General features: G+C 43.2%; 1 protein-coding gene and 1 long non-coding RNA gene across 13 annotated transcripts in view; both read left to right on the plus strand.

Moving 5' to 3' along the window:
- The window catches only part of POC1A (POC1 centriolar protein A), a 93,690-nt gene extending 71,991 nt beyond the window's left edge, over positions 1-21,699 (plus strand). For all 12 annotated transcript variants that reach the window (XM_074836366.1, XM_074836367.1, XM_074836365.1 and 9 more), the window contains 2 exons: positions 7,006-7,146; positions 21,404-21,699. In XM_074836366.1, coding sequence (XP_074692467.1) covers positions 7,006-7,146; positions 21,404-21,502 — 240 coding nt within the window. In that variant the 3' untranslated portion in view covers positions 21,503-21,699. The remainder of the gene's footprint in view (positions 1-7,005; positions 7,147-21,403) is intronic.
- A 1,157-nt stretch (positions 21,700-22,856) lies between these two features.
- Positions 22,857-26,079, plus strand: LOC141928336 (uncharacterized). Its single transcript, XR_012624728.1, has 3 exons — positions 22,857-22,985; positions 24,309-24,527; positions 25,979-26,079. It is a non-coding gene; the product is annotated as an uncharacterized LOC141928336 (long non-coding RNA).
- Positions 26,080-26,954: the final 875 nt, after the last annotated feature.

A 26,954-nucleotide genomic window follows, 5' to 3' on the forward strand; every position in this document is an offset into this window, starting at 1 on the left:
TTTTAGTTATATTCCTACAAGTTTTTGGTTGTGGTGATCCCCTTTGCCGGAGCTTATCAGGAGCTGTGACTTCCTTCCAATGCCAGATACGCTCCTCCTTGGAAATCAGTGCAGCGATCTACTTTCTGTCAACTTTTTCTATAAAACAAAGATCATATAGCACAAAAAAACCCCACAAACTTGATCTCAGCTGGCACACAACCAGTTGATGCCATGGTGTATATATAATGGTGCTCAGTATAAGCCAACTGAAAAGCATGGACAGCACATAGCTTGGATGCTTTTAGCAGTCTGCATAGATGCTTGTTACCTTAAGTTACCTCAAACAATGGTACTAATGTCTGTCTTTGGTTTAAAAGTGACATTTATAGAGTATAGAGGTGAGTTAAGTGGACCAACAGTGAACCAAAGAGCAAGGTCACAAACATGGGAGGGGAACAGCTTTTCCCTTCTGGCAGGCAGGAGCAGGGTGAGGACCTGCTCTTGACTGGAGATTGCCAAACAGCATCACTTGCAGAGATGGGATGCTGGTATTTCTGTAAGCAAATACAAATTTCAATCCAACTGCAGCCTTCTGTGTATGGACAGGCTGGTTTCATGCATGTCTGAGCACTGTGGCTGGCCATTAGCTGTTAGCCCTGTTTGTTTCCTTCCTGGCAGCTTGGTCAGCAGAGCTGGATGGTATAATGCTGCTTCACCTAAAATACACAAACCTTACTCCATCTGCATGCCTCTGTTAGTGGTTCACTTAGGCTTTGGCATGAGAGTGCCTTGGGATTTAGAGGGGTTGGAGATGTACCTATTAATTCTATTTCTTCTTGGGGTTATCAGAGATATAATATATATTGGCCTATGGCAAAACATGGCCATTACTATAGAGGTGCCAAGTTTTAATGTTTTAGCTCAGCATTTTTATTAGCACCAAGAGGGAGAAGGGTTCTGTCTAAATTTCTGGCCTCTTGCATATCTAAGCCAACTTTAACTTTTGGTGTGAAACAAAAATAAAGGGAAGTGATGTTCTTTTCACCTCCCTTTTTGTTTTCTCCCCCTCCCTCCCCCTTTTGTTATTGCAACTTGGATCCTGAAATAAGAGGTGAGCAGGGATGAATAGTCATATAAATTGTTTCACAAAGCTAATTTAACTTGTATCCCATTTCTGGTTGTTACCCTGTGCTGGTCTGGACAGTAGATGTGGAGTAACGCAAGTCTTGAAGAATGTGATTGCTCTAGAAATTTCAGTGCTGCCTTGAAGAGGGGATGCTCTTCCAGTCTAGAGAAATGTGCTTGTGCTTGGAGAGCTGTGTTCAGTCAGTGATAATTTGTATGTAGCAGGGAGAAATGAGGTTACCTCTCAGTTTTTAATGAGTCCTTCAATCTAGCATGGTGTACTCCATCTGACCTTCCTGTGGAGTTTACCTTGAAGCTAATGTGCTTCCACTGGATGTCACTGTTGCTCTCTGGGAACACATTAAAAATATCACTTTACCTATGGTGAAAATGACTCCTCGGAATAGAAGTCTTTTAATGGTATTTCTCTCTCATTTGGATCAGTAGAGTTGAGGTCCCAATAAACAGTGTACACCACCTTTGGGAGTTTCTGCCCCTCTGTTTCTAGGGGAATTTTTTGAGCTAAGATAGTGAATTTAATTGCACTTAGTGAATTTTAATACATTGGCTGCCTGTATTGAATTGAATACATTGGAGGTATGTGTTGCTGAAAGGGATGGCATTTTTCTAGATACTTGAAAATTAATTCATGATAACTTCATGTTTTTTTTTTTTTAAAAAACAAACAAAAAACTGCAAAACAATAGATACACTGTGGAAATTGATTTAAAAGGACTTAAAAGTAAAGCTGAACCTTCCCCCCCCCACACACACCACTCAGTTCCTCCCTTCCAGTGGATAAAGGTGAAGAGAAGGGAAAAGAAATATTTCCTCTAGATTGAATTATAAGAATCCTACTTTTTACTAGGTGTAAAATTCAGGTAGGTAGTTATCCTGTCAATTTATCTTCTTAATATCACCATTTAGAAAGCAAAATGGCATTTTTCTAGTTGTCCGTTGCAATTTTACTACAGATATACATGTGTTGTGTAGCTAATAGTTGCCCCCCACCCCCTGATCAGCACTGTAATAGCTGGCCAGAATGCTGTTTAGCCAGAATAATTTTCATAAGAGGCTCAGTAAGAGACCTCTGGAATGAAGGCTGATTAATTTTCCCCTTCCCCCAAGTAGTTGCACTGTGCTGTCTTTAAGTGGTTGCTATAAATAAATCACTTCTGTTTTCCCTTTGTCACTGAGAGCTATATTGTACTCTGAAACTGTTCATCTATTCTTCCTTTAATGTTCAGCTGCTTCTTGCTATGCTCCCAGTGCTTAATATGCAGATGTTGTAATAAGATATTTGATGGCAAATACATTTGTTCGGTTGTGCTGAATAAATTGTGCACTTGAACTCTCACTGAAATAAATTAAACCTCTGCAGCAGTGTCATTGTTTCTGGTGCCTGTCGCCAGGATTCAGCTGGCACTTTACCTTGCAGGTGAGTCTGATGAGAGCACAGGTGTGTGTCTCTATTTGTGATGCTCATCAGTACTGAGACTGTCACAAAGCCGATGCATATTTCAGGGCTCTTTCCATATTTTTGTAATTTTTTAAAAGAACTGTTAGGATTTAAATCACTAGTGGCTGGCTCACCACCTGATAGAGATGGCTATTAGGAGAAGGATGGCTGTAGTTTGGTCTGTGAGGGTTTTCCTGTTCATTCTTACAGACAGTAGCAGGGGCTGATTTAATCCTCTTTTACAAAATCTGAAAAGGTTTCAGTCTGGGGGCAATTTGGTGGTTCTTCACTTGGGTGCACACTTCCTTTCAAATGTACTGGCCACTAAGGTAGTGGTAAGTACAAGTTGTAGTCTGGCTGTTAAGGGAAAGTTTCTGAATATTTCCCTCTTCTGTTAAAATGTAAAGGGCAAAGCTTCCTCTGAAGGACCCCACAGTGATGCTTACCAGTGTCAAATTTGGAAGCTGTACTAATGATTTGGTAGAGGTGGCCTTACTGCCTTTATAACACAACTTCAACTGGTGTCACTGCTGTATTTGAACTATGACAGAAGTCCAGGTGGGTGCTTACGGCAGACAACCTGTCCTCTGAGCATTGCAGTCTCTTTCCAATTTTTTTTAATGAAGAAGAGTGTGTTTGAGCTCATCAAAATCTTTGGCAGCTTTCTAAAAGTAATGTCAAACAAAATTCTGGGTGTCCATTTGGATATAGGATAATTGTAAAATGCCCCAGCATCAGCCCAGTGAAGTCCCAGCTGTGTTTTCTTAGCAGGCAAAGATTTCCTTGACTGTAACAAATGGAGACTTTGGCATGAAAAACTCAAAAGGGTTAAAAAAACCAAACCACCCTGTTTTTCTTTTTGATGCCATGGTAGGAAGGCCATGGAATCCCTGTTCCCCACTGTTCACAAGGCTTCTGTTAGCTGGTAGCAGAGCGACATGCTTTGGGTGGTGTCAACACAAATATACCTACTTGGGCTCTTCAGCCTCTTTAAAACCAGTGAGTTGAAATTAGTCTAGTGAATCTGATCTGGATGGATGCAGACGTGCTCCTTTAACCTGCGGAAAGGAAGTGCTGTGCCTTTGAGATGGAGCAGTGTGCATGTCCGCCTTGGCCGGGTTGGCTGTCAGCCGATCCTTTGCTGTTGTCCTTCTGCACATCATGGGCTGCATTTACACCTTGCAGTGTTTCCCTGTGTGTCTAGCTGAGAGTTTGCAGGCATTTTCAGTGAGCTTCACCTTGCACTGGACATGCCTGCATTGGGCAAATCCAGGCTTAACCCTTGTTGAAAGCTGTATATAGGGCCCCTCTTTGAGAAGCCTGCTGGGACAGGTCCCAGACTTCAGCTTGATGCCATCAGAGTGGGTGGGATGAGTAAGAAGCTAGAGCAAACCGACTTCAGTTCCTCTGCCTGACTGTGGGCAGTGATTCAAAGTGCTGTCTGAAGGTGTGGGTGTTGGATACTTGCTTTTGCACCTGCTGTGGCAGGGTAGGCTGGGTAGGATCTGCTTGTTCCTAGAACTAAATATTCAAAGCCCCTGGTCAGTTGAAAGCCTCCTGTTTGGAAGTCACACTCCCTGACACATTGACATAGTTTTTATTTGCTGGTTGGATGTGTCCCTAGTTTAGATAGATGAACTCACTCAGAACTTCATTGCTGAAGGCACTAGCTACAGGCGATCTTCCTGATGATGAGGAACCTTTCAAGCAGTTATAGTGTTTGAAGTGGGCAGTATGCCATATTATCATGCTTCTGTTTTTAAATGTAGATGTACTTCTGTTCTTGGGGGTGTTGCTACTGTTCAGGGTGCCTCAGGAGCCCGCATGAGCTTTGTGGAGGTGGCTTGTGTGGCTTTTCATGGGGGTGGTACATAGCCTGTGAGTTCATCAGCAGAATGTAGCATCTGTGACAAACAGCTGCTGCTGCCCCTGGATTCAACTTGACACGAGGAGGGACCACCTGACCCCTAAAGCATTGGGTGTGGAAACATCTATGCCGTATTGGCCTTGTGAATATGCCAGACTCTTAAACTTTGTGGACTGTAGCAAAGAGAATATCAACTCTGAGTTTAACCCAGCAGCTTTTTATGAAAAGCTGTCTGATAGAGAGAGAAAATATGTTGGTACAGTCATTTTTCTGCTTCTGTGAGTCAGCTTGTTCTAATGGGTTTTGAAGTGGATAGCTCATCATCATTTGAGGTTTTTAAGTGCAGGTTGTATGCAGTGTTAGCTCACTCAAATTTCTACTGTGCCATGATTGACTGGCCTAAAGTTACATCATCAAAATAGGATAGCCTTAAAATAACAAGAAAACATGCTTTTAATGCTAATTACCCATTGAAAAGCAGTGTTTGGGGTTTTTTTTTCTTTTTACTTTTAAACAGCAAATAGCAGCTTTGTAAGGTTGGCTGTATCTCATCTCTGCAAGAACATATTTTTGTTGATTAAATCAATGCATCAGTGAGCAACATGTGGCTCTTGGGCTACCTGCAGCACAGGAGTAGTTTGAGTGTGGCTCCCATGCCAAGGCTGTGCAATGTGACCTGGAGTGGGGGCTGTGTTGGCCTGGGGCCTGTTGGTAATCCGAATTATCTAAGCAAGTGGGAGGAAACAAATTAGTGGAGGCTGGCATGGCTGGTACCACCTGCTACCCAGCTGCATCCCAAGCCTGTGGGGTAGCACCGTGACCCCTGTGGAGCAGTTGTTATATGTATTCTTTAAACCTTTCCCCTCCTTTCCTGCTCCTTGGGGTTTTGTGATGCTTGGCTGTATGAGGATAGTTTGGTTGGCAGGGGCTGGAAGAATGGTTGGCCCTTACTAGCAGTTAGGGGACAGCAGCAAGCCATGCTCCTGTCAAAGTCTACTACTGCTGTGGCCTCTTCCCACTGCCCCAGTCTCCAGCTTCCCTATATAGTCACATTTGTGTTTTGCACTGCTTATTGCTTGTTTAGCTTAACTGTTGGGCTGGACCTCAACCTTGGGAGCCTTTCTGTGGCTGATATCAGTGACTCCCAGCAGCACAAGTTTTTTATATATAATTATTTTTAAGATATATATGGGGGGGGTGTGTGTGTATACACATATATGTGTATATATATCTCTTCATAATGCACTGAACAGTTTTGGGTTTAAAGTTATGTGAGCTGGTGTAAAGTCTTGTTGCAGTTTAGTTGCACATCTGCATACACCTGGCATCAAATATAGAGATGAGCAGATAAATCAATGCAGTGCTGATAAGAAATGTGTTCATAGTAGCGTGTGTAAGAGAGGAGGTGGAAGCAACTCTTCTTGCTTAGAAAAAGTACATGCAGGAGAACTTAGACCTCTTTTTCAGTCGGTCATAATTCCTTGTTGCTTTGTTGATTTGCAAACTTCAGTCATTTATGTGAGTAAGTGCATGGGATGGAGCTGCACCTGGCATCAGGCCATAGAGAACTAAGTTTTCAGTGCTGTGATCTTGGTGTTAGATTCAAATCTTGTCTGTTAGTGTAAATTGAGAAATTGAAGTCTGCAATTGCTTAATCAGTTGGCTACCTTGTTTAGTTAGATAAACTTCTCTGAACTTCTTTTACTGGCAGTAATGCAGATAAATAATGCAAATAGTGTTTGTTCCAGAAGAAAGATACCGTTTTGAAAGAGAAGGAAAGAATAAGTTCTCTAGTAAAGATCTATTTGTGCTTTTAAAACTTAATTTATTCTGAATGAAATATTCAAGCTTGCATAACTAAAACAGTTGAAACTGAAGCTTCAAAGTAAACTTGTTCTTAACCTCATTGAGGAGGGAAAACCAGTTCAAGATACAAACAAAATTAAAATGACTAAATCAAAACTGTTTTAATGCACATTGGAACATCTTGCTTTTGCTGAACTTAACTACAGCACTGTGTCCTTGCCTTCTGACAACTACCAATAATGGAGAGAGGCTTTTACTGCACTGTTGGAGTGAAATAATTGGACTCCTCTCAGGGTAGCTTACTTGATTATTTTTTTTTTTTATGATTTGGATGTAGAACTTCCATGTGTCTTCACTAAGTCTTCATTTACCTGTACAGTCAGTGCCTGTGTACCATACGAGCATGCCAAAGCTCTTTGCATATATAAAACTTGAACCATGCAGGATTGCTATAAAATTATTATCTAAGGTTTGCCTTTCCTGATGAATGTTTAAAAACAAAAAAATCATGCACACCACCCCCCGTACCCTTTCCACCTGCCCAGAAAACAACAAAAACACCCCTCCACTTGGTAAAGACAGACAAGTCTGCAGAAGCTTTTCCTTTTCCAGCTGTAGCAAGAACAATTCCTGTTCTCTTTTGCCCATTTTTAACAGCATAGACTGTCCCAACATAAACTGTTCTTTACTCTTTACCCTCCATGAAACAGCAATCCTTCTCCAGTTGTTTGCATCGCAATAGCAGATTGTCTATTTATTTTTCTAGCAATCAGAGATGGATTGTGGTGTTCATCTTAAGAAAACAAAACCTCAGGATTCTGATAGGAACCATGCGCAGCAAGAGGAAGAGACCAGTCTTGCAAATACCTTGGAGCATATTATGGGACAGCTGGATGTTCTAACTCAGGTATGGTTTGCTCTTCAATTTTGCAATGAAAGATGTACCTCTGACTGGAAGAACTGGGAATATTTTGCAATAGTTTCATAGAATAAAAATGTGGCTAGTTCAAAACCTCTGCTTTTTTTAGTAATTTTTTGATAAATCTGTCTTCATCTGTTTTCAGTTTATATCTATCAGTTCCCTCACAGCAATTTCCAGCTCAGGCCCTGCTCTTCCTCTAATTCCTTTATGCTGCAGTGTAGCAGAGCACTACTTGAGCCAGCTCTAGTACCCTGTGCTATTAGCCGAGGTTTATCTAAGGTGATGCCTAAAGGAGTGGTTGGCAGTAGGACTCTGTTTTGGTGAATAATCTGTCTCTCTTCCCTCCTCCATTATACTGCAGTCTATAGATAAACTCTGTTCAGATCCCTCTCCTTTCCCCCACCCAACATTCACCTACACAGCCCAATTTCTGCAGTATTCTCCTCCCATCGACAAGTCTGGGCCCTTCTGTGCCTCATCTCTGAAACATGCTTTTCACCCACAGCTAGCAAACAACTAATCCCTTGCTAAAACATTAACATACAGTTCTTCCTCAGAGTCACTAAGCAATGCTTGAACAGTACCAGCTGTTAATGGTGATCATGATAGTATGTGTTTACTTAATAAGAATCAGGGGATATAGCTATTTTTTGTTCAAGTAAATAGCTGCTCATTGCTCCTGTGAAGAAATTCCATTTCTGATCACTGTCTGGGGCTCAATTTCATTGTGTGTTTTTTGAGGTATGCGAGAAGCAGGGAGAAAGCATGGGATAGTAAACACTGGTGATCTCCTGAGGATGAGAGCATGGTCGTAGGATGGAAAAAATCTGTGTTGGAGGGTTTTTCTGTGAGTTTGAGTGTTGTTTTGGAGGAAGAACAAGCAGGTCTTAAACACTTGTTATTGAACATACTGATTACTGGTCCGAGTTTGCTCTCTGCTCTTTCTTGTCAAAAAGTGTAAGTTGATGGGTTGGAGGGCCCATCAGGGCTTGAAGTAGGGCTGATTTAGGGATTAAAAAAATTCTAGGACTACAGGCAGTCTAAAATAGTGTAGGGTGAAAACCAAAAGGTATTTAAGTTCATTTGGCAGAAATGCAAGAAAGCACTTTTCCTGTGATCTCTAAAATGCTGAACGGTGGAGGGGAAATCTTGTATGACATTGGGACCTCATGCTTGTGAGTAAAATGCAACCCAGTGTATACACAAAATATTTTATTACTGTTTTTACGTCTCCCTAGTAAGCTTGGAATGTGATCGTTATCTTTCATTACATAAATCAGATCCACACTTCTGATGATGGATGTGTAATGGCTCCTTTTCAACTTCATAGGTGTTTAGAGGAGACAAATATTGCAGTAAACAGTATGTGTAGGATTTAAACTAGATATAAGCAATGCAAACATCTCTCTCAAATATTGTGTAACCGTAGAAAATTCCAAATGTTGTTTTAAACCTAGCAGAAAGAGAAACTGAGATCAGTGGGGGAGGAATAAATTAGTAGGTTATAGGATAAAATTGGAAATAGGCCTGAAATAGTAAAAAACCAAAAAGCTGCCTTGAGTAACTCTGCATTCAGCAATCTTTTATCTTTTTTGTAGCACTTTTGCCATCCTTGAAGTACTTCATTTCCCATTGGTTCTAATCTTTTTATGTTACATTTTTGTATTAACACCATTTTAATGCGTTTGTACAAGTAGATGTTCCTGACACACTGTTGAAATGGTTTCATAATTCTTCATTTTCATGCCAAGGTTTTGATATTTAGCAGTGAAACAAACCAACACCAAACAAACTTAAGCAAATGAGCCTGGAAGACTTACTCATTCCTAGAGTAAGGGAGGAGGTTCCTCAAAGAGGAGGGATGCAGGCAGGTAGCAAGGCAGAGCTGCGGAGGTAACTCTGGAGGGCATCTGCTTGCATAGCTAAACTTTGGTTTTTCCAGTGCTGATGGCCTGTAACAGAGAAGGGAATGCAGCTCCAGTAGAGCCACTGTTACCCATGTTTTGTGCAATTAGATGTTGACCAGGGGAGCCATGGCGTGCTGATTGCTGACAGAGATCCAAGTGAGATGGAAACAGTGGCTAGTGGTGTTGGGTTTCTTGCCTTTCCTCACTGTTCTGCCAAAGCACAGCTGGGTGCTGCTCCCTGTGCGTAGCAGATTCAAACCAAGGTTCTGTGGATTTTATATGGCAGATTTGGCCTGCTGACTTTTTGTGAAAGGAGGACTCCACTACTTCTTCAAAAATGGAGCAAAAAACTTTCATAAATAACATGTAACAGGTGTCAGTATTTTTTCCTTCTTGAAGAAGGGCTGAGGATGCTCCTGGTGCTCTGTAACAAATCACTGGTCCGTAATTCCTGAGGGTTGCTTGTTTAAAAAGAACACTGATGGCATAAGCAGGGCCATATGGTTGAAGGGAAAGGACAGAGTTCCTGTGATATTTCCAGAAACCTTCTATTGATAGAGCCATCCATGGGTTTTTCAGGAATTTATAATTTGTTAGCTCCATGGGAACTTGGGTATATTTCTGATGTGGTACCTTGTGTTCCTGCGCATTTTGTTCTTGTTGTAGTTTCCAACACTGTGTTAACATGATGTAATGTACCAGTGGGGGAAACTTAAAGCTGTGATAAACTACTTAGGTTTATAGTTGCATAATTTCCCAAATTTATTTTCCTAATATTTTTACCATAGCTATCACTTCAAGGTTTATCATGCTAAACCTGGTATCATGTAAAAGTGGGAAGGAGTGAAAATACTTTCAATTTCTGCTGAAAGAGGTAATAGTAAGTCATCAGCTGAAGGCTGTCATCTCTTGCCAGTGCACAGCTTAGTTCTGAGCTGCACACTTGAAGCTGCGTTGTCTGCCAATCACCAATTATCAGTACCTTCCCTGCATTGACAACAGATTTCCAGATGAAGTGGCGTGTCACGTACTTGGAGACAGCAGGATTGTTTTTATTCCATTAAGAGGTCTCTTCCTGCCAGACACCAATTGCAAGTAGAAGCGCTGAAGCTGTAGAAGAAGTGTTGTGCCCTGTGCAGGAGGATACACTTGAGCAGACTTGCTCCTTCAGTTAGGCACTTCAGTTCTTCTTAGAGAAAGATGGATCAGAGGAAACTTGTGGCTGTTGTATACCACATCTAGCAGTAACCATTGTAGTGAATAGATATGGCCCCCTCAGATTTACAAAGCTTCATTTTTATGTTGTTGACTTTGTGCTATGATTTTATTCTTCAAGGTTTTGGCAACTTTTTTTAAACTGGTCTTTGATTCAATTATCCTTCCTCTCTTCCTCCTCACCAGAACATTCTCAGGATATCTTTTGTTTTACATGTAAGAAAGTGGTCTAATGTGACCTGACAGGGTGGTCTGGGGTTTTTTTTTCTAAACATGGTTTCTGTCTGGCCATACTTCACATGCAAATAAAGAAGTTAATGTTTGACTGCCTTTTTCAGAAGAGTAGCATGTGCTTAATAATTCTGCTGCCCTGAAGGATGAAGTTGAGACCCAGACATAAGCCGATTGTTTCCAGTAGTTTTGGGTTACTTAGATACCCTGGTACCCCTTTGTAGGAAAGTAGGCAATTCAAAACTGGCAAAGGAATGAGGAAGATAAGGGTAATAAATGTATGATACAGATGCTTTGCTACTCCCTTTCTTGCAGCTTAGTATCTTGTCAGTCTCTCTGTTTAAACATCCAGTTCTTTACTGACATTTCAGAGATGTGAAAAGGAGGAAAATGCAAAATGTTTGTGTTTATTTTTTAATTGAAGGCTGGATTTCAGTATCTTAATGCCTATATAAAGAGGTGGGTTGAATATTAAAGTTTAAGGGGAAACAAAGTGATTTAATCTCTTGGGTAAGTTCCTGGAACAGAAAAGTGTGTGTTGGCTGAAACAAAAATGGAGCAGAAACTAAGAGTTTACTTGGTTCAAATGTGTTTTCTGCATTTGCAGCTGAACTGCACTTCTGAAAGAAGGTCATCTGTGAGTAACCATCTTGGCTGCAGTGGAAAACTTGCATTTACAATGATCATGTTCAAAGAGTTTGTATACTCTTGCCCTCCCTCCAGACACCTGCAGCTGCCGTGCTCACTCTGTTAATCTGTAGCACTGGTGGGCAATGGGCACTGAGGCAAAAGCTGCTGGTTTTATGTGGGAAGGAAGATGTCTGCTCTTAACGAAGAGTTCAGAATCAGATTAGCATCAAAATTCGTAAATAGCTGCGATAATCCACCCACAGGAAACAGCTTTATATACTTCCCCAAATTAATCTTGCACTGAAGCTGGGAGAAAACAACACAGTGAAATGGAGAAGACTTGTAAAATAATCCAAGCCTGAATTGAAGGACAATCTAGCTCATGTGAGATTAAAGGATTATTTCACTCCATAAAAGATTGTAGAGGGAGGGAGGAGAATAATTTTTTTAAACTAAATTCTTTAGCCTTAAAAGACTTGGACACAAGTTACTTGTTTTTTTAATTAAAACTGGAAATGTTTGTGTGTCCGATGCTTGTAATGAAAACAACTAAAATCAAATTTGTTACTCCTTTTTTTGAGATGTGGTCTCCAAAGCCTGTGTTGGTGAGGAATGAATGTGGCTTCTCTCTTCTGAGAGGTATTGAATGTAGATTAGCAACTGGTTTAGTAAAATAAATGCTTGTATGACTTGAGGTAGTTACAGGTCAAGAAGAAAGATTGGAGGGGGAGGACAAATCTGCCCTGGACAAATATCTTGGTTTCTATGTTGCTTTCAAGACCTGAACACCCACTGGCTACAGGTGGGCCCAATGCATAGAAAAACTGAAAGTTTTTATTCTAAAAGAAATGGTTTGAAATCCAAAACGGTAATAAAAAAAAAGTTTCCATCTGAAAAATCTGTCAAATGCCAGAGGAGCTTAGTTTTTAAATCACAGAATCACAGAATGGTTTGGGTTGGAGGGGACCTTAAAGCTCATCTAGTTCCACCCCCCTGCCCTGGGCAGGGACACCTTCCACTAGCCCAGGTTGCCCAAAGTCCCATCCAACCTGGCCTTGAACCCTTCCAGGGAGGGGGCAGCTACAGCTTCTCTGGGCAACCTGTGTCAGTGTCTGACCACCCTCAGTATCCTTCTATCTAATCTAAATATACCCTCTTTCAGTTTAAAACTGTTACCCCTTATCTCATCACTACACTTCCTGATAAGAAGTCCCTTCCCCCTTTCCTGTAGCCCCTTTAAGTACTGGAAGGCCACTATAAGGTCTCCCTGGACCCTTCTCTCCTAAAGAATCTTGAACTCCACCATTTCATGGTCACTACAGCCAAGGCTGCCTTGGAGCTTCACACTCCCCATCAGCCCCTCCTTGTTGGTGAGAACAAGGTCCAGCACAGCACGTCTCCTCGTTGGCTCCTCTATCACTTGGAGAAGGAAGTTATCATCAATGCTTTGCAGGAACCTCCTGGATTGCTTATACATTGCAGTATTGTCCCTCGAGTGGATATCGGGGTGGTTGAAGTCCCCCATGAGGACCAAGGCTTGTGAATGTGAGGCTGCTCCTGTCTGTCTGTAGAGGGCCTCGTCTGCTTGGTCTACCTGGTCAAGTGGCCTGTAGCTGTCTTAATTTAATCTTAATTTAATAGAGGCTATTTGACTCATGAGTCAAAGCCATCTCTTAGAGATGCAGTAGCTTTGATCTCTCACTCGAAACAAATGAAGTATCCTGGTTGTTGCTAGTCCTCTGTATAATGTTACCAGAGCTACTTTTTTCATTTCCAAAATATGCTTGTTAGAAACTCTAAGTCTCGATACAAATGCATTTTTCTTCCTTCTAAGACTGCCTAAATTAAATGGACTCCTAGGGATATTGCTGTATTAGTAGGACACTGTCTAAAGGCTGACTTCGAAGTGCTGATCACCTCCCTGGAGGTCCATAGGACCTTCACCTTCCATTATCCTTGAGTGGGGAGGATTACTGAACACCTCCCACAACTTGTTTTCACAATCAGACCTTGAAGATTAATAGAAATTGTTATTCAGCCAGCAGCTGGATTAATTTAGCTGAGTGATTTGCATCCTTTCAGAGGTAGATTGGGCAGCAGGGAAAGGATATGGGAAGTCTTTGAAGTCTTTGTGGTTGGGGGAGACCTCTAGTCATTTTGGAGTTCTAACCTCTGTATTGTGCAGTTGCTCTCATGGTACATGCTTGAATATTTTGTTGTAACTCATCATAACTTGCTGTGTTTTCACACTCTGTGGTGAAACTTGAAGCCTCCTGTTTCCTTTTGCTGTGCTGATCTAGCCCCAGAGGTCTAGGAGCTCTGCACCAAGGAAGCTGCCTGTACCTGCACAGAAGCTTGCAGCCGTTCCCTTCCAGAAACTTGCAGGATTCGATGCAAGTGCCGTCAGTTTAGCCTTGGCTGATTGACTGTCAAGACTGAAGCAACAGCAATGTGTGATGAAACATTTTTAGTAAGAGGGCTGTAAATGGAAAGGCTCAGTTACAGATGGCATGTGTGCCTTGTGTCCCCACACTCTGCAGAAGAAACTGGCAGAGCCTGTGGCTCATCTTCTTTGTGGCTAGGATTGATTTTAATACAAAGGATGTCCTTTTCTGTCCTCCAGGGTCCCTTTGGTCACTGTGATACTGGTACTGGCCATGCTGCTTGGTCTGGCAAAGTGGATGATACTAGAATTTTCATTTTCAGATATCTTGTATGGTTCCACTACTGTAAAAAGCACAGTGAGCACTGCAAGTGATAACTCATTGTTGTTGCTGTACTGAGTCTACTGCATGAGTAGACTCATCCATGAGTAGACTTATGCAGTAGACCTAAGTTGCCCCTATAATGTAGTTAAAGGGTTGAACTGTGATTCAAGCATCTGCAGAAAGTGGAGTATACTGGGAGGTGGAAGAAGAGATGGAAGCTGATAATCACAGAATCATAGAATGGTTTGGGTTGGAAGTGACCCTAAAGCTCATCTAGTCCCAACCCCCTTGCCATGGGCAGGGACACCTTCCACTAGACCAGGTTGCCCAAAGCCCCATCCAACCTGGCCTTGAACCCTTCCAGGGAGGGGGCAGCCACAGCTGCTCTGGGCAACCTGTGCCAGTGTCTCACCACCCTCACAGTAATAATAATGTGGGGCTAGCTGAGCAATACTGGTTTTGAATGTTAGAACTACTGACTTCCTGTAGTGCTTTGGGCTGCTAAATATAAAAAAATTCAATTCTTTATTTTTCGAGTATTCTGAGTAGCGCGTGTCTGACTGTTGGCTGAAGAGAGCTGGTGGGACTATGAGCTCTTGTGCCCTGTGCTCTAGAACAGACATAGAGGTTGTTTAGCCACATGACTTCTTGAGCAGATCTGGAACTCTACCTAGGGATCCCATTGAGGCCAGGTTAGTGCTAGCGTTTGCACTTCTGCAGGCATTGTCATGTATTGCTAATCCACGTGACCCAACAGTGATGTCAGATGAATGTGCAAAAACTGTGTTGAGGGGATTGTGGGACATCCTAACCCACACCTGTACAGCAGCTCCAGTGTGGCTAGACAGGAACATATGGGTCAGTGCTAAGTGTTGTGTAGTAAAAATACGAAACTTTGTGGAATTTGAAGCATGTTACGAAGTAAAACCAGGAAAATTAATGAAGTTGCATTGAAGAAAGATCAAGGGAAAGACTGAAGCACTACATGAGCTATCTTCTTCAATCTGAAATAATCAATACAGTATCTGTAAATCAGCCTGTTGTGAAGTATTCTATGCAAATAAGCTTTGTGAGAATTCACCTTAGAGTTTGCATTCAAATCAACTGAGATGGTGAGGAGCTACAGAACTTGTTTAAAATGTCTCTAGGGTATCAGATCTTAGAATCATAAAATCATTCAGGTTGGAAAAGACCCTTGGGATCATCGAGTCCAACCATCAGCCCTACTCTACAAAGTTCTCCCCTACACCATATCCCCCAACATCTCATCTAAATGACCCTTAAACACATCCAGGGATGGTGACTCCACCACCTCCCTGGGCAGCCTATTCCACTGTCTGACCACTCTTTCTGTGAAACTTTTTTTCTAATGTCCAGTCTGAACCTCCCCTGTTGCAGTTTAAAGCCATTCCCTCTTGTTCTGTCACTAATCACCTGTGAGAAGAGACCAGCACCAACCTCTCTACAACGTCCTTTCAGGTAGCTGTAGAGAGTGATGAGGTCTCCCTTCAGCCTTCTCCTCCTCAAACTGAACAGTCCCAGCTCCTTCAATCACTCCTCATAGGATTTATTCTCCAGGCCCTTCACCAGCTTCGTTGCCCTCCTCTGCACCGGCTCCAGCACCTCAATATCTCTCTTGTATTGAGGTGCCTAAAACTGGACACAGTACTGAAGGTGTGGCCTCACCAGTGCAGAGTACAGGGGGACTATCACCTCCCTACTTCTGCTGGTCACACTATTTCTAATACAAGCCAGGATGCTGTTGGCTTTCTTGGCCACCTGAGCACACTGCCAGCTCATGTTCAGTTGTTTGTCAATTAGAACCCCCAGATCCTTCTCTTCCACACAGCTCTCCAGCCACACCTCCCCAAGCCTATAGTGATGCATGAGGTTGTTGTGGCCCGAGTGCCAACCTGGCACTTGGCCTTGTTGAAGCTCATGCCATTGACATTGGCCCACCGATCCAATCTATCCAAGTCTCCCTATCTTCATGCAGATGGACATTACCGCTTAACTTGGTGTCATCTGCGAATTTACTGATAATACACTCTATGTCCTTATCAAGATCATCAATAAAGATGTTGAACAGAAATGGTCCCAACACTGAGCCCTGAGGAACACCATCTTGTTTTAGTCTGAATAGATGAGGAGCTATCAATTCTTTAGAAATCATTTCACATTAAAAAAAAACAAAAAAACCCCACCACCTTAATTGTATATTTGATCTCTGAGATTAAGGCCTTGACCACTAGAATAATGCTAGTTCCAGCACGCAAAGAGCCTTGAATGCATTTGTTTGCTACATGAAATGTTCATAACTGTGAAGGCTTCATACCTTGTTATACTCTCAGATAAGAGGCTTCCTCAGTTAGTCTAAACTGCCAGCCTATGCTGAAAATGCTTCAGAGCATACTCAATGACAGTAGCTTTTCGGGTCCCATCTCAAAACTGTGTTAAGACATAATTTGCACATGAGGATGCTTTCCCTAAGCATGCTTAGTAATAGCAGGGGTCTGCTTTGAGTTTCACTAGATGCAGTTGCCAAGATTAAAGGGAGGCTGACAGCAAGTCAGGGCAGAATTTAGTACGATAAGAGGAAAGGCTGCTTCTTACCAGACAGGTTCATGCTTGACTCTCAGGGTGACTTTTGCTGCACAGGCTCTCCTATGAGCCTCTTAATCTTGCAGTTTAAGTTTGATATCTTAAACTACTGTTGGTGGAAAGGACCCTGCTGCAAACCTTTCCTGTGGTAGTTTATTTCACTCATTGCATTAATTTAGAGAAAGGGGTCCCAAGCTTAATTTACCTGGATATTTGCTAATTTCTGTCTCTGCATAGGACTGTGTGTACACTCAGGACTGTATTTAGTGTGTTGGAGGTACCACTTTAGTGATCTGCATACAATAACTGGGGCCTCTTCTTGTCGATATTACTCATTTTAACTGGTGTATTTGAAGGTTGACAACTTGCGAGACTGTTTTTACTTTCCAGTACAGTGCCAACAGTTCTCCTCGATGCTGTGGAGCAGTCTGCTCCAGGTGTCATGAATTTGTGCCCTAAAGGTGTATAGGAACCTCTGAACCCACTCATTAGCATTTGCCAAGGAGGGACCCTTGGATGCTGAGGCAGCATTTTTATGACATGGTTTAGTTGCTGTACTTTTTGGCCATGTTTGGGACTGAAATCAGCTCTGAAACAATCATTTTTAGGGAAAACTGTAAGAAGTTATAGCAGGGCATCTAGGTCTTTGAAAACAAACCAGCGTTGGCCTTGCTCGTTACAGAGAGCAGAGCTCTTAAGCCTGCAACTCAAGGTTAAACTTGACAAGTCTCATTCTGCAAATCCGTGGGCCATCTGTAGTCTTCTCTAAGATTTACTCTGCCTAAAGGCATCGCTAAGTCTCTCCTTTTACCAGCACACTGGAGTGGGGAAACTGAGTGCATGGAAACTTATAAACTTCTGCATTAGTTGCGTGTTCTTTTGCAAGTGCATTTTTTGAAGAAAATGCTGTCTTCATAAATTAACATGTCAGGAAAGAAAAATCTGAAGAGGTAAAAGTAATGTTTTTTTCTTGGGCTATTTGATATGTTAGTCCTCTGCAAAATATTTTTTAGCATATGCTTAAAAAAACTGGTGGAGCAAACTTTTAAGAATGTTTTTATTTAAGTAAAGCTAGGAAACTACTTCTGCCTCCTTCGAGATCAATGGAGAGGGAGATTTTATATTATGAAATGATGACAGGAATAGAAGTGCAAGCGTAATACTTCGCCTGCACGTAGCCAAGAGCACATCTACTTTGCAGTCGGTGTGCAGGATCATATGCCTTGTAGGTTTAGCCAAGCTGTTGTTACCTGATCTGAGTAACTGTTGTATCAGTACATGTGTTTTTTGGGAGTCCCACAATTACTGGTGATCAGGCGGAGCAGTGTTACATCCCCCATGCTATTATGTGTGCTAACTCAATCAAAGCCGGTGCGTGTGGCATACTGAAAAACCTGTGTGCTGCTCACAGGGAAGGATCTGCAGCTTTTTGCTTGCAGAGCAGGCATCCCTTAGCAGCGGGGTGAGCCTAAAGTTATTCCATTGTGCCCCTGCTCTTCCCTGCTTTGCCCCCAGCTCCAGGTTAAGTACTGCTTTAGTTAATGAGCAGCCATCTGTCTAGGTGGATCTCTCGCTCCTGGCAGGGACTCACACCACTGCTCGAGAGGGTTGCTGATGGCCTCCGCTTGCTTGCTCTGGACTCTGCTTTTCAGGTTTCCTGTGGCAGTTGTAGAACTGGTTGCTGTTGGCATTCAATTAGCACCTGGTTCCCCTTATCTGTCCTCAAGAGGCAGGATTGATTGTTCCTCCAGGGCCACTGCAAAAGCCTCAGCCCTGAGGCTAGCGGTTCTTAAACTGTCTCTGCTGCTTAATCGGATGGGGGAATGTTTAACATGGATTAAGGAAAAGATACTGATGAAAGCATCTTAGAACAGCATCACAAATGACTATTAATTGGTTGAGGGAGTAAAAATAACATGGAGGAATAGCATAGGGGGACTTGTCATGTAAGTGGGTGCTTCAGTCTAGGTGTCCTGGGGGAAGATGGAGCTGAGTATTCCCCAGAACTTAAAAGGTAAATAGGAAGCAACTTTTTTTTTTTTCCTACCTAGTTTCTCATTAATGTTTCCAGAGGGAAAAGCAGGTTTTTTCCTAGGCTAAGTCTGAGAAGATGAATGAAGACAAATGTTGCAGGAAGTGTTGGTAGAAGTGATTTAAGTAAGTTCTCTTCTGTGTGAAAAATTCTATATTCTGTTCTGGTGTCCATAGTAATGCTCGGTATATTCCTCTAAAGTCAGAAATACTCCTTAAAAAAATAAATAGATTGATTTTTCTTCTTATTTAAGCCTAAACTGTTATCCTTCTGCCAATTTGAGCCAGGACTTTAATAAATTATCCAGCATTTACTCCCTGGTGTGTAATGGAGACATGTACTGTGCTCCTGACACAACAGGAAGCCCAGGTCCTGCCACAGAGAAATGGCTTGAGTGCAAACCTGGCTCCAGTGAATCCTCACTGAATCTGGCTAACAGTATTTTCCTCCTTGGCTTAATTGTTGGTTAGTTATCTTCTGAAAAGCAATAGCAAAAACATTCAGGAGTTGAATGGGTGCAGTTTAATTTGCCTAACAAGGACTTGCTTTATAAATAGCAACGTGGAAATATCGTAAAACTCTGTCAGCTGCTAATAAAGGAGCTTTTCTTTTAAGCGTCAGTTACAATATAGCACTAATAGCAGCTGGGCAGTACTGGTGCTTTCCCTTACCTTCCTAGGATGTCAGATGCCCTGTGTATTTTGGGTGTTATATATTCAAGTGTAAATGGACTGTAGTCATCAGTTCCTACTTTGGACTTCCTGGATTTCATTTCTGACTGCTACTTTTCCACTTTTAGTTTCCAACAAATACTCACTACAAGCTTTCTGCTTATACTTACATGCAATTTCCATTCCAATAAACATTTTCCTTACAGCTCTTTCACAAATTCAACACTTTCTGAAATCTGCTTTACTTGTGCTTAGTCTCACGGTGCCGTGTGTAACAGCACTTAACTGGTATCGGCAGGATTGTGGTGGCAGTAAATCATGGGATATAGGAACAGCAAGTAATCTGGGGCTTTGCTTCTAGCAGGGCAGTGTGACCAGGACATTAATGCAGTTGATTATCTTTCTAAAGGAAATTTGATGCAATGTTTCACACACCCCCCTTTTTAACTGAGTCTTGAGTCACTAGTTCTTCTATTTTAAATGGAAAAGCCAGGATCCCTACTGCTTTTCATTCTCTGTCTGGTTGCTTGCAGGATAAGATCTTAGCTGTAAACCCCTGGTAGACATTCAGCCTGCTGTGTTCTGCCCTGAGTAGCTTTACTCCTGACCTCAGTAAGACAGCCACTAGGCAATAGCAAGGCTGGGTATGAAAAAGATGAAATCCTCTCTCCTTTGAATAGACGGGAGGGCTCCTGCTGGCTTGGGGGCACCTGGGATGTTACCTGCTGGCTCCGCAACTTTTCTTATGGTTCTCTGTGTACTGCAGTTCTTGTGCCTCAAAGGCTTGGCAATAGAGGAAGAAAAAACTTAAATGAAGCTAGTACTGTGGCCCACAGGAATATGGAGCAGTGCAGGGTTTTTTCTTTCAGGTGAAGCTTTCTGCAGTTGCAGCAATGCTGCATTAGGCAGCAGGAGTCAGCTCTTCTGCCTTGTCACAAGTCAGCGGTACATGTGCAGCAGAAATAAGCTTTGAACTATGGGGAGGAAAAAAAGGGTGCATTACGGTAAATGCTATGAAGCAAAGCCCTTTCTGACTTTGTTGATAAGCAGTCTTGCAAGATGGCTTTGCCATAGTGCTTGGTGTTGTTTTTACTATGTCTGTTTTCTCTTCCCCCCGCCTCATTCCCCAAATCATTTTACGGGAGACTTTTCCTAGTCTCAAGTGGCCGTAGCCAAGCTATTTCCTCTCTTTGTGCTTTCGTTTCCCCAGCTGTAAAATGGGGATAATGAGACCTGCTTTCTTTTGTCAGGCACTTAGAGATGTGCTTACGAAACGTGCTATTAAAAGGCTTTCTATGTATAACTTCTATACAAACAGCAGTTGTCCAAGTTTATTTGAATTACTTTATTAAAGTCCAAGGTTCTGTGAACATCCTTTGTTTTTAACAGAGGATGTTATTGATGCAGTAAAAATGCTCAAAATGTGAAGCTATTGATTGTTGCTGATAAGTTTATGGATATTAAAGCATTAAATCATCACCACCTATTATCAGCCACTCTGGTGTCTTTGGAAGCTGAAAGCAGTTCTGCATAGCTAGGTCCCTTGATTACCTCCGAGTGATCAATAAAAGGTTTTCAGCAGAAGCTTTTATTGCCACGTGGTTAAAATGTTCTTCCTGTGCATCCTGTACATGATGACTTCAGCTTGAGGAGAAATATATAACAATCCTTTGTGGGGTAACTGGATTACACAAAAATATTTAGGTATTATGTTGAGGTAGATATTGCCACTTTGGTTTTCAATTCCACTCTGTCGCCTGTTGCACTTACACTGGGAGGGTTTTCTTGCTTGTCATTGTGCTCGTCCAGCAAGTTTTGCATGTTTTAATTGCAGCAAACTGATGGCACTCAGGGAAGGACGAAAGAGTCTGAAGCAGAGAGGCAAAATCAAACCTTCAGCTGGGCAAAACTGTTCAAATCCTCTGTCTCTTGTTATCAGAAGAGTGTCTGGTGGCTCATGAACATGGAAGGACAGAACTTGTCTGTGAAAGGAAATGCAGAGCCCGATTTGAAAGCACCAAGTGCTGGAATGGGTGCTCGGTGGTGTCTGCGGGAGAGTTTCATGCCTGGCAGCCTCTGTTGCTCCTCTCTGAAGTCGCGTGGGGCTCTGCCCTGCTAAAATGCTGGTACTGGAGTCACAGCCCTGAAATACCTCAAAATACTCCTGTGAAGTTAGCATTTGATTACCCACAGTACGTAGCTTGTCTTTGTGAGCAGCTCAGCAGCAGCTTTTGTTTTGTTTTGCAGACAGTTTCCATCCTGGAGCAGAGGCTGACGCTCACTGAAGACAAGCTAAAGGAATGTCTTGAGAATCAGCAGAAAATCATTCAGAACAAAACGAGCTGATTTCCTGAGAGAAGACAGGAGCTGAAGGCGTTGGGAGGTTTGAGGTTGTTTGTGTTCCTAACAGACTGCGTGTGACTTGCTTTAATGATTTTAAGCGCAATCTATTTTTCAATTGGAATGTACAGTTATTGTATCTGTAAATAAGCTTTGTTACTTTACTAAAATAAAAAGAATATTTTATTCATAAGCGTGAATAATGACTGTGATCTCCTGTGTTTTCCAGAGATGCAGCAGCCAGCGTGTGGTCTGAGTACTAACTAGGAAGGTTGCATCTCTCCCGCCTTTGGTGCTGCTGCGTTAGTTTTAAAACCTTTAAGCATCCTGGAGTTGCTAAATGTCTGGCACGGGCTGTTTTAGGCTTGTTGCTGAGGTGTGTGCTGGCTATAAGTGACAAGCAAAGGGCTCCCAGGATATTTTGGGCAGTGGGAGTTCACCTCCATTCTTGGACCGTAGTGAGCAGGTGAGGTCCCAGCGCAGCCGGCACCTGGAGAAGGGTCTGTCTCACCCACATCCTGGGTGGTGCCTGGCGAGTCTGACAGAGCAGTTCAGACCCTGGATGGTATTTGTGCAGAGGTGAGTGAATTTACTGGTGGGATTTAACCTGCTCCCTTGTCCAACGTGTGAGAAACAATTGCTTGAGGTTGGAAGAGAGGCCCTGGTGGGTCAGGTGCAGGGTGGATTCCTAATGGATTTTGCTTTGTCTTTATCAGCTTCGTAAATTAAAGGGCAGAGTAGAGGGAGAGGAAAGGCAACCAAACAGCAGAATGTTTGCTCCATTGTGGAACTTCCCTCTTCTCACACCAGACTGCCTTTAATTTTCAGTCATTTTGCAGATGTTTTCACAGTTGAATAGCTCATCACTCACACCTGTGCTCTCACCCTGGTCCCCTCATCGCTCCTCCTCACTTTTTCAAGGCTTTAGCAGGTGTTCAATATGTAGCTGCACAAGAATTTGGACTTCTGGGAGATCCTGTTCTCCAACACCTCTTCTGCTAATGCCCACTGGAGGTCTCCTTTCTTGCAATAAACTATTACCCACATTCCTGGAGAAATGAGCTGCGGGAACTTGAGTGCCTCAGGGTTAATAAACCCTTCTCGCCGCTGTCTGTCTGACCTCTTCAAACCGGGAGGCTGCCTCAATCCCTACCCTTGGTGGTCCCTCCTGCCGCTACCGCCTGCCAGCCTCGCACAGCTCCCAAGGCACCCATCTCCAGCTGTGCTGTGGGCATTCTGGATGCTTGCCTGGGACTGGCTGGCTTCCTTATTTCCATGGGGCTTAGCAGATCTTAAGGCCAGCCCATGTGGTTTTGGCTCTTTTTTTTTTTTTTTTTTTTTTACACCTGTTTCTGTTTCAGGCTGTGTCCGCTGGTACAGTGTCTTGATAGTGTTAATAGTCCTCATCCCATCTGGGCAAAGTTGTTCGCATTCCTCTGCCATCACTGGGAAGCTCTGGTCTCCTTCCCTCCTGGTACTTTCTACATCTGTAAGAACCCCTTGTTGGCATTATCACAATATTTCACTCTTTCATTTGCAGAAAGCTGAGAGCTTTCTTATTTCCATGCTTATTAGGTTGGTTATAAATCTGAATTTCTCTGTGCTCTGCCACAGACTGTTTGTTTTCTGTTTCCAAGCTCTGAGTCTGATAAATCATTGTTTTCTCTTAGATTACGCTAATGGAATCAATTCAGTGATATTCTTCCGTGCTCTTGCTATAAGCTTTCAGCGGCTTTCTGCTGGGAGACTGACATCATTTTCATTGAAATGAGCTTGTGTAGTGATGCGGGTGGGTGGGGAGGAGGGGACTCAAAGGTACGTGCAGCCAATTTGCTGCTAGGAGAAGGCTGCTCCTGCCCTGCTCCACTGCTGCTGAAGCGATGACAAAAATGAGTTGCAAAAGCCTAATTTATCAACTCGATCCTGAATATTCTGGACTGGCCTTTGAGATGGGGGTGTGGAGGGGAGAAGAAAATTTAAGCAATTCCAACATTCATCAGTTTTTAAGCTTTACTTTAAAAATAACCTTTGCTTCCTCTTAATGTGTAGTTTCTAATGTCTTGGAGACCACAGAAGCAATTTGTATATAGTATTTTAAGGAGAATGGCAATACAAATGACTTGGGCACATTTGATATAGACACTTCTTCTTTTCAGATGTTCTGAGTGAATCTATTTGAAAGATTTAATTGTGCTTCTAAAACAGATGAGATGCTCAGGTGCTGAAGGGCAAGCCAGTGGGGTGTAGGGAAAGTTGCTTTTCTGGACTCGACTTCTTAAAAGCACTCACTTGATCAATACAATGTATTGTAGAAATAACCCAGGGTGGGTGGGTGTGGGGAGTCAGGAGGAGAGGGAATTGAACTACCTCTGTATGATGTAGGTGGCAAGAAAGGTAATTGAAGGGGATTTTTTCTGACAGTACTCTCCATCTCAATCATTTCCTTGTCCCAAATCTCAGCAACTTGGTCCTTCATTTCACCTCCTTACAACCTCTCACCTGGAGTAGGATATCAGGACTTAAAATGTACCAGCACTTCGAAAGGGTGGCTATTGCTTGAGAGGCAGTCAAGGTGTGGAAAATACAAGATTTAAGATATAATCCTTGTTGTTAACCACTGAGCAATAACCTGAAAAACGCATCTGAGGAGCCCAAATCCTATTGCCTGTCTTGTCCCTAGGCTCCATGCTTAACTTTGTTCCCTAAACACCATGCTTTTTGAGTGCTGAGGAGAGAGTAGCCTCTACAGTGAGTTAAATCCACTTTTATTTTTACACTCACGATCTTTTTTTTGACTTGGGAACATCTGCAGCAACTGATTTGTGAAGCTGTTAACTGGGGGAGCAGCGAAACAGCCGAGTGAGGAGGAGCACGTTGTCTGTACTTGGGCTGACATCGGTTCTATGCTGTGTGAGGATATACTCTACCTTGAAAACTGCTTGCGGTGAACTCTGTGCACGGGGAGGCTACAAAGAGTTAAAGATTTTGTTTTGGATCTCCAAGGCATGCTTGAGGCCAAGTTCTTAAAAAAGTAAGTTTAATTTGTTGCCATTACATTTGCCAGACGTATGACCTCACTAAACTTTTAGCAACAGTTCTTTGTGCCGAGATTGGCCCCTGGGGAACCCGGCACTGTTGCAAATGGCTTTTTGGCTGCTATGAGTATGGAGCATGTTAAACATAACCGTGATCTGTGAAAAAGTAAGAATCTTCAAGCACTGCCCACTTTCCTTCCTGTCTGGGAGCTGGAATTGGACAGATACCACAGCTGAGCTCATAACTGAATAGGCAAAAACACCAGAGCACTGTGGTATTTACTCTTCTGGTGGGAAGTGAGATGGCCAGGAGCATCCTCTGCCCGCAGGGTCGTCACTGGACATGAGTCGGCCAGCTAACTAGAAAATAAAATCCAACTATGATCTAAGTAGCTGGGCTAAAACCAGCCAGCCTCATGGTACAAATCACTTATTATATAACCTCTTTACAGAACTGCTTTTGAACGAAATGCTTTTTAAAACAACGAGTGAGTAGGAGGGGAGGGAAGCGAATCGTTTTGCAAAGGTTTGTTGCTTGTGATGTGAGAGCAGGGCTGCGTTTCTTCTCTTGCTTTTAGAAATGGTTGGTCTCCAAGTGCTTCTCAAAGGGCATGACCCGATCGCCTGTAGTTTTGGGAAGGAAACGCGATGGGAAAGAAGATTCTCTTATTGATGCTCATCTGCATATTTAACCTGGATTTAGCATGCTGTAGGAAGCTTTATGTGTGTCTCCGGGAAAGCTGGGATCTATTTCTAGCTCTGCAGCAGAACTGCCATCGCAGGCAAACATTACTCTCCAATCCACTGTTCTCCTTGTCAGGGGAGATGCATATAAATTACTTCCTCTGTTGAGGTACAGGTTCTGTAGACGAAGAGCTCATTAGAGATTCGTATGTAGTGTGTCAGGGAAGAGAGAGGCAGGCTCGCCTCCAGAGCAGAGGTCTCTAGCATCCTTTACTTTCTCCCTGTCTCCTCGAAGCACAGCAGCCGGTGCTGCTGGGGGATGTGCTGAGCGCCTTTCTGCTACTCGGCACGAGTGATGGCTGTCCCCTAGGGCTTCAGGTGGAGCTTGAAGGTAACTGGTCTCGCTTCTGAGCAAAGATCTGGGGGCCATGCTTACATCAGTGTGTTGGGAGAGGGTGCTGGGGGTGGTTTCTGGTGAGGGATAGGCGTCGTGAACAACTGGAGATGTTCTGGCAGACTCACGGTCTGCTTAGCTGCAGCTGAGATGGGCCAGGTGAGGCCATGAATTTGCCATCTGCAAGGAAGTCTTTCCCCAGTGATCACCCTTAGATTTCTTTATACTGACTCCAGCCCTTCCTCCCTGATAATGCAGTACAACTGGAAACACACCATTTTGTTGTCACAAAACAGTTAGGCTGAATCAGCACTGTGACCCAGTGCCAAAAACCTGTCACCTCTTCTTTGCTGTTTCTGCTCCCTGCAGGCATCTTCCATGAAGCTAATAACTCACAATCACCTTCCAGACACCGGTCAAGCTGAGGATATGGTGGTGCTCTGTGTGGCACAGTCATTTTTCTGCAAATGTCAGGTGAGGAGTGCTACAAAGGCTGATCCTGCTTACTCCAAGAGCTTGCGGCTGCATAGGCTGTGTGCCGTTGGTGGTAGCTGTTCTTTCAGCTGGTGGCTGAAAGGGTTAAGCTAAGTAGCTGCCTGGATGGAGCTACTGCATGGCCTCACTTCCCGAGGCTGCTCTTGGCAATGTTTCCATCTTCAGGTTTGCACAGCCCTGCTGAAGGCCAGAGCTGACCTTTGGTGTGCAGGTCTCCCAGCTGGAGGAAGAGCTTCACTGCTCAGCTGAAATGGGCAGATTTGTGGGCTCTCCCAGCTTGGGAGTGTGCTGGGCACCATGAAATCCTCCCAGGAGGAGAACCTCCTCGCAGCATGGTACGGGCTGGGGTAGGGGGCAGGGGGAGGTCATTGCTTTTCCCCTTCTGTGAACCTGCTCTGCCACGTGTAGATGCCATAACAGCAAGAAAGGCTCTGCCTGCCTGTGCGACGCTTGGTCCACGTGGTGTGGCAGGCACCTTGTGCTAACCAGCGTTAACCAAGATGGTTTTCATCCTGTGAAGGCCTAGGAATAGATGTGGTTGTTGGTTTTTTTTTTTACTCCCCTCCTGCCTTCCAGTTGCTCAGCTTCTCTGAAAGGCTGTGGTTGCTTCAGAGAGGGCAGTAGATGCTGCTTTCTATGTCAGTGTCTTCTGATGCAGGCCTGTGGCTGGAGAAGCTTCGTGTTGCGTGCTGGGTTTGCTAGATAAGAGCTTTCTGCAGGAGTTAGTGATGAAGATTTTGGCTTTTGGTGCTTGTCCCTTGTGAGCATTGGTCAGTACAACCAAGACAGAGGTAGTTGTGCTATTGCAGAAGCTGCTTCATTTTCCTCTACTAAATGTGGCTGGAGCAGA

Source organism: Strix aluco, chromosome 11 (assembly GCF_031877795.1).
Source record: "Strix aluco isolate bStrAlu1 chromosome 11, bStrAlu1.hap1, whole genome shotgun sequence".
In the NCBI taxonomy this organism is placed as follows: Eukaryota; Metazoa; Chordata; class Aves; order Strigiformes; family Strigidae; genus Strix; species Strix aluco.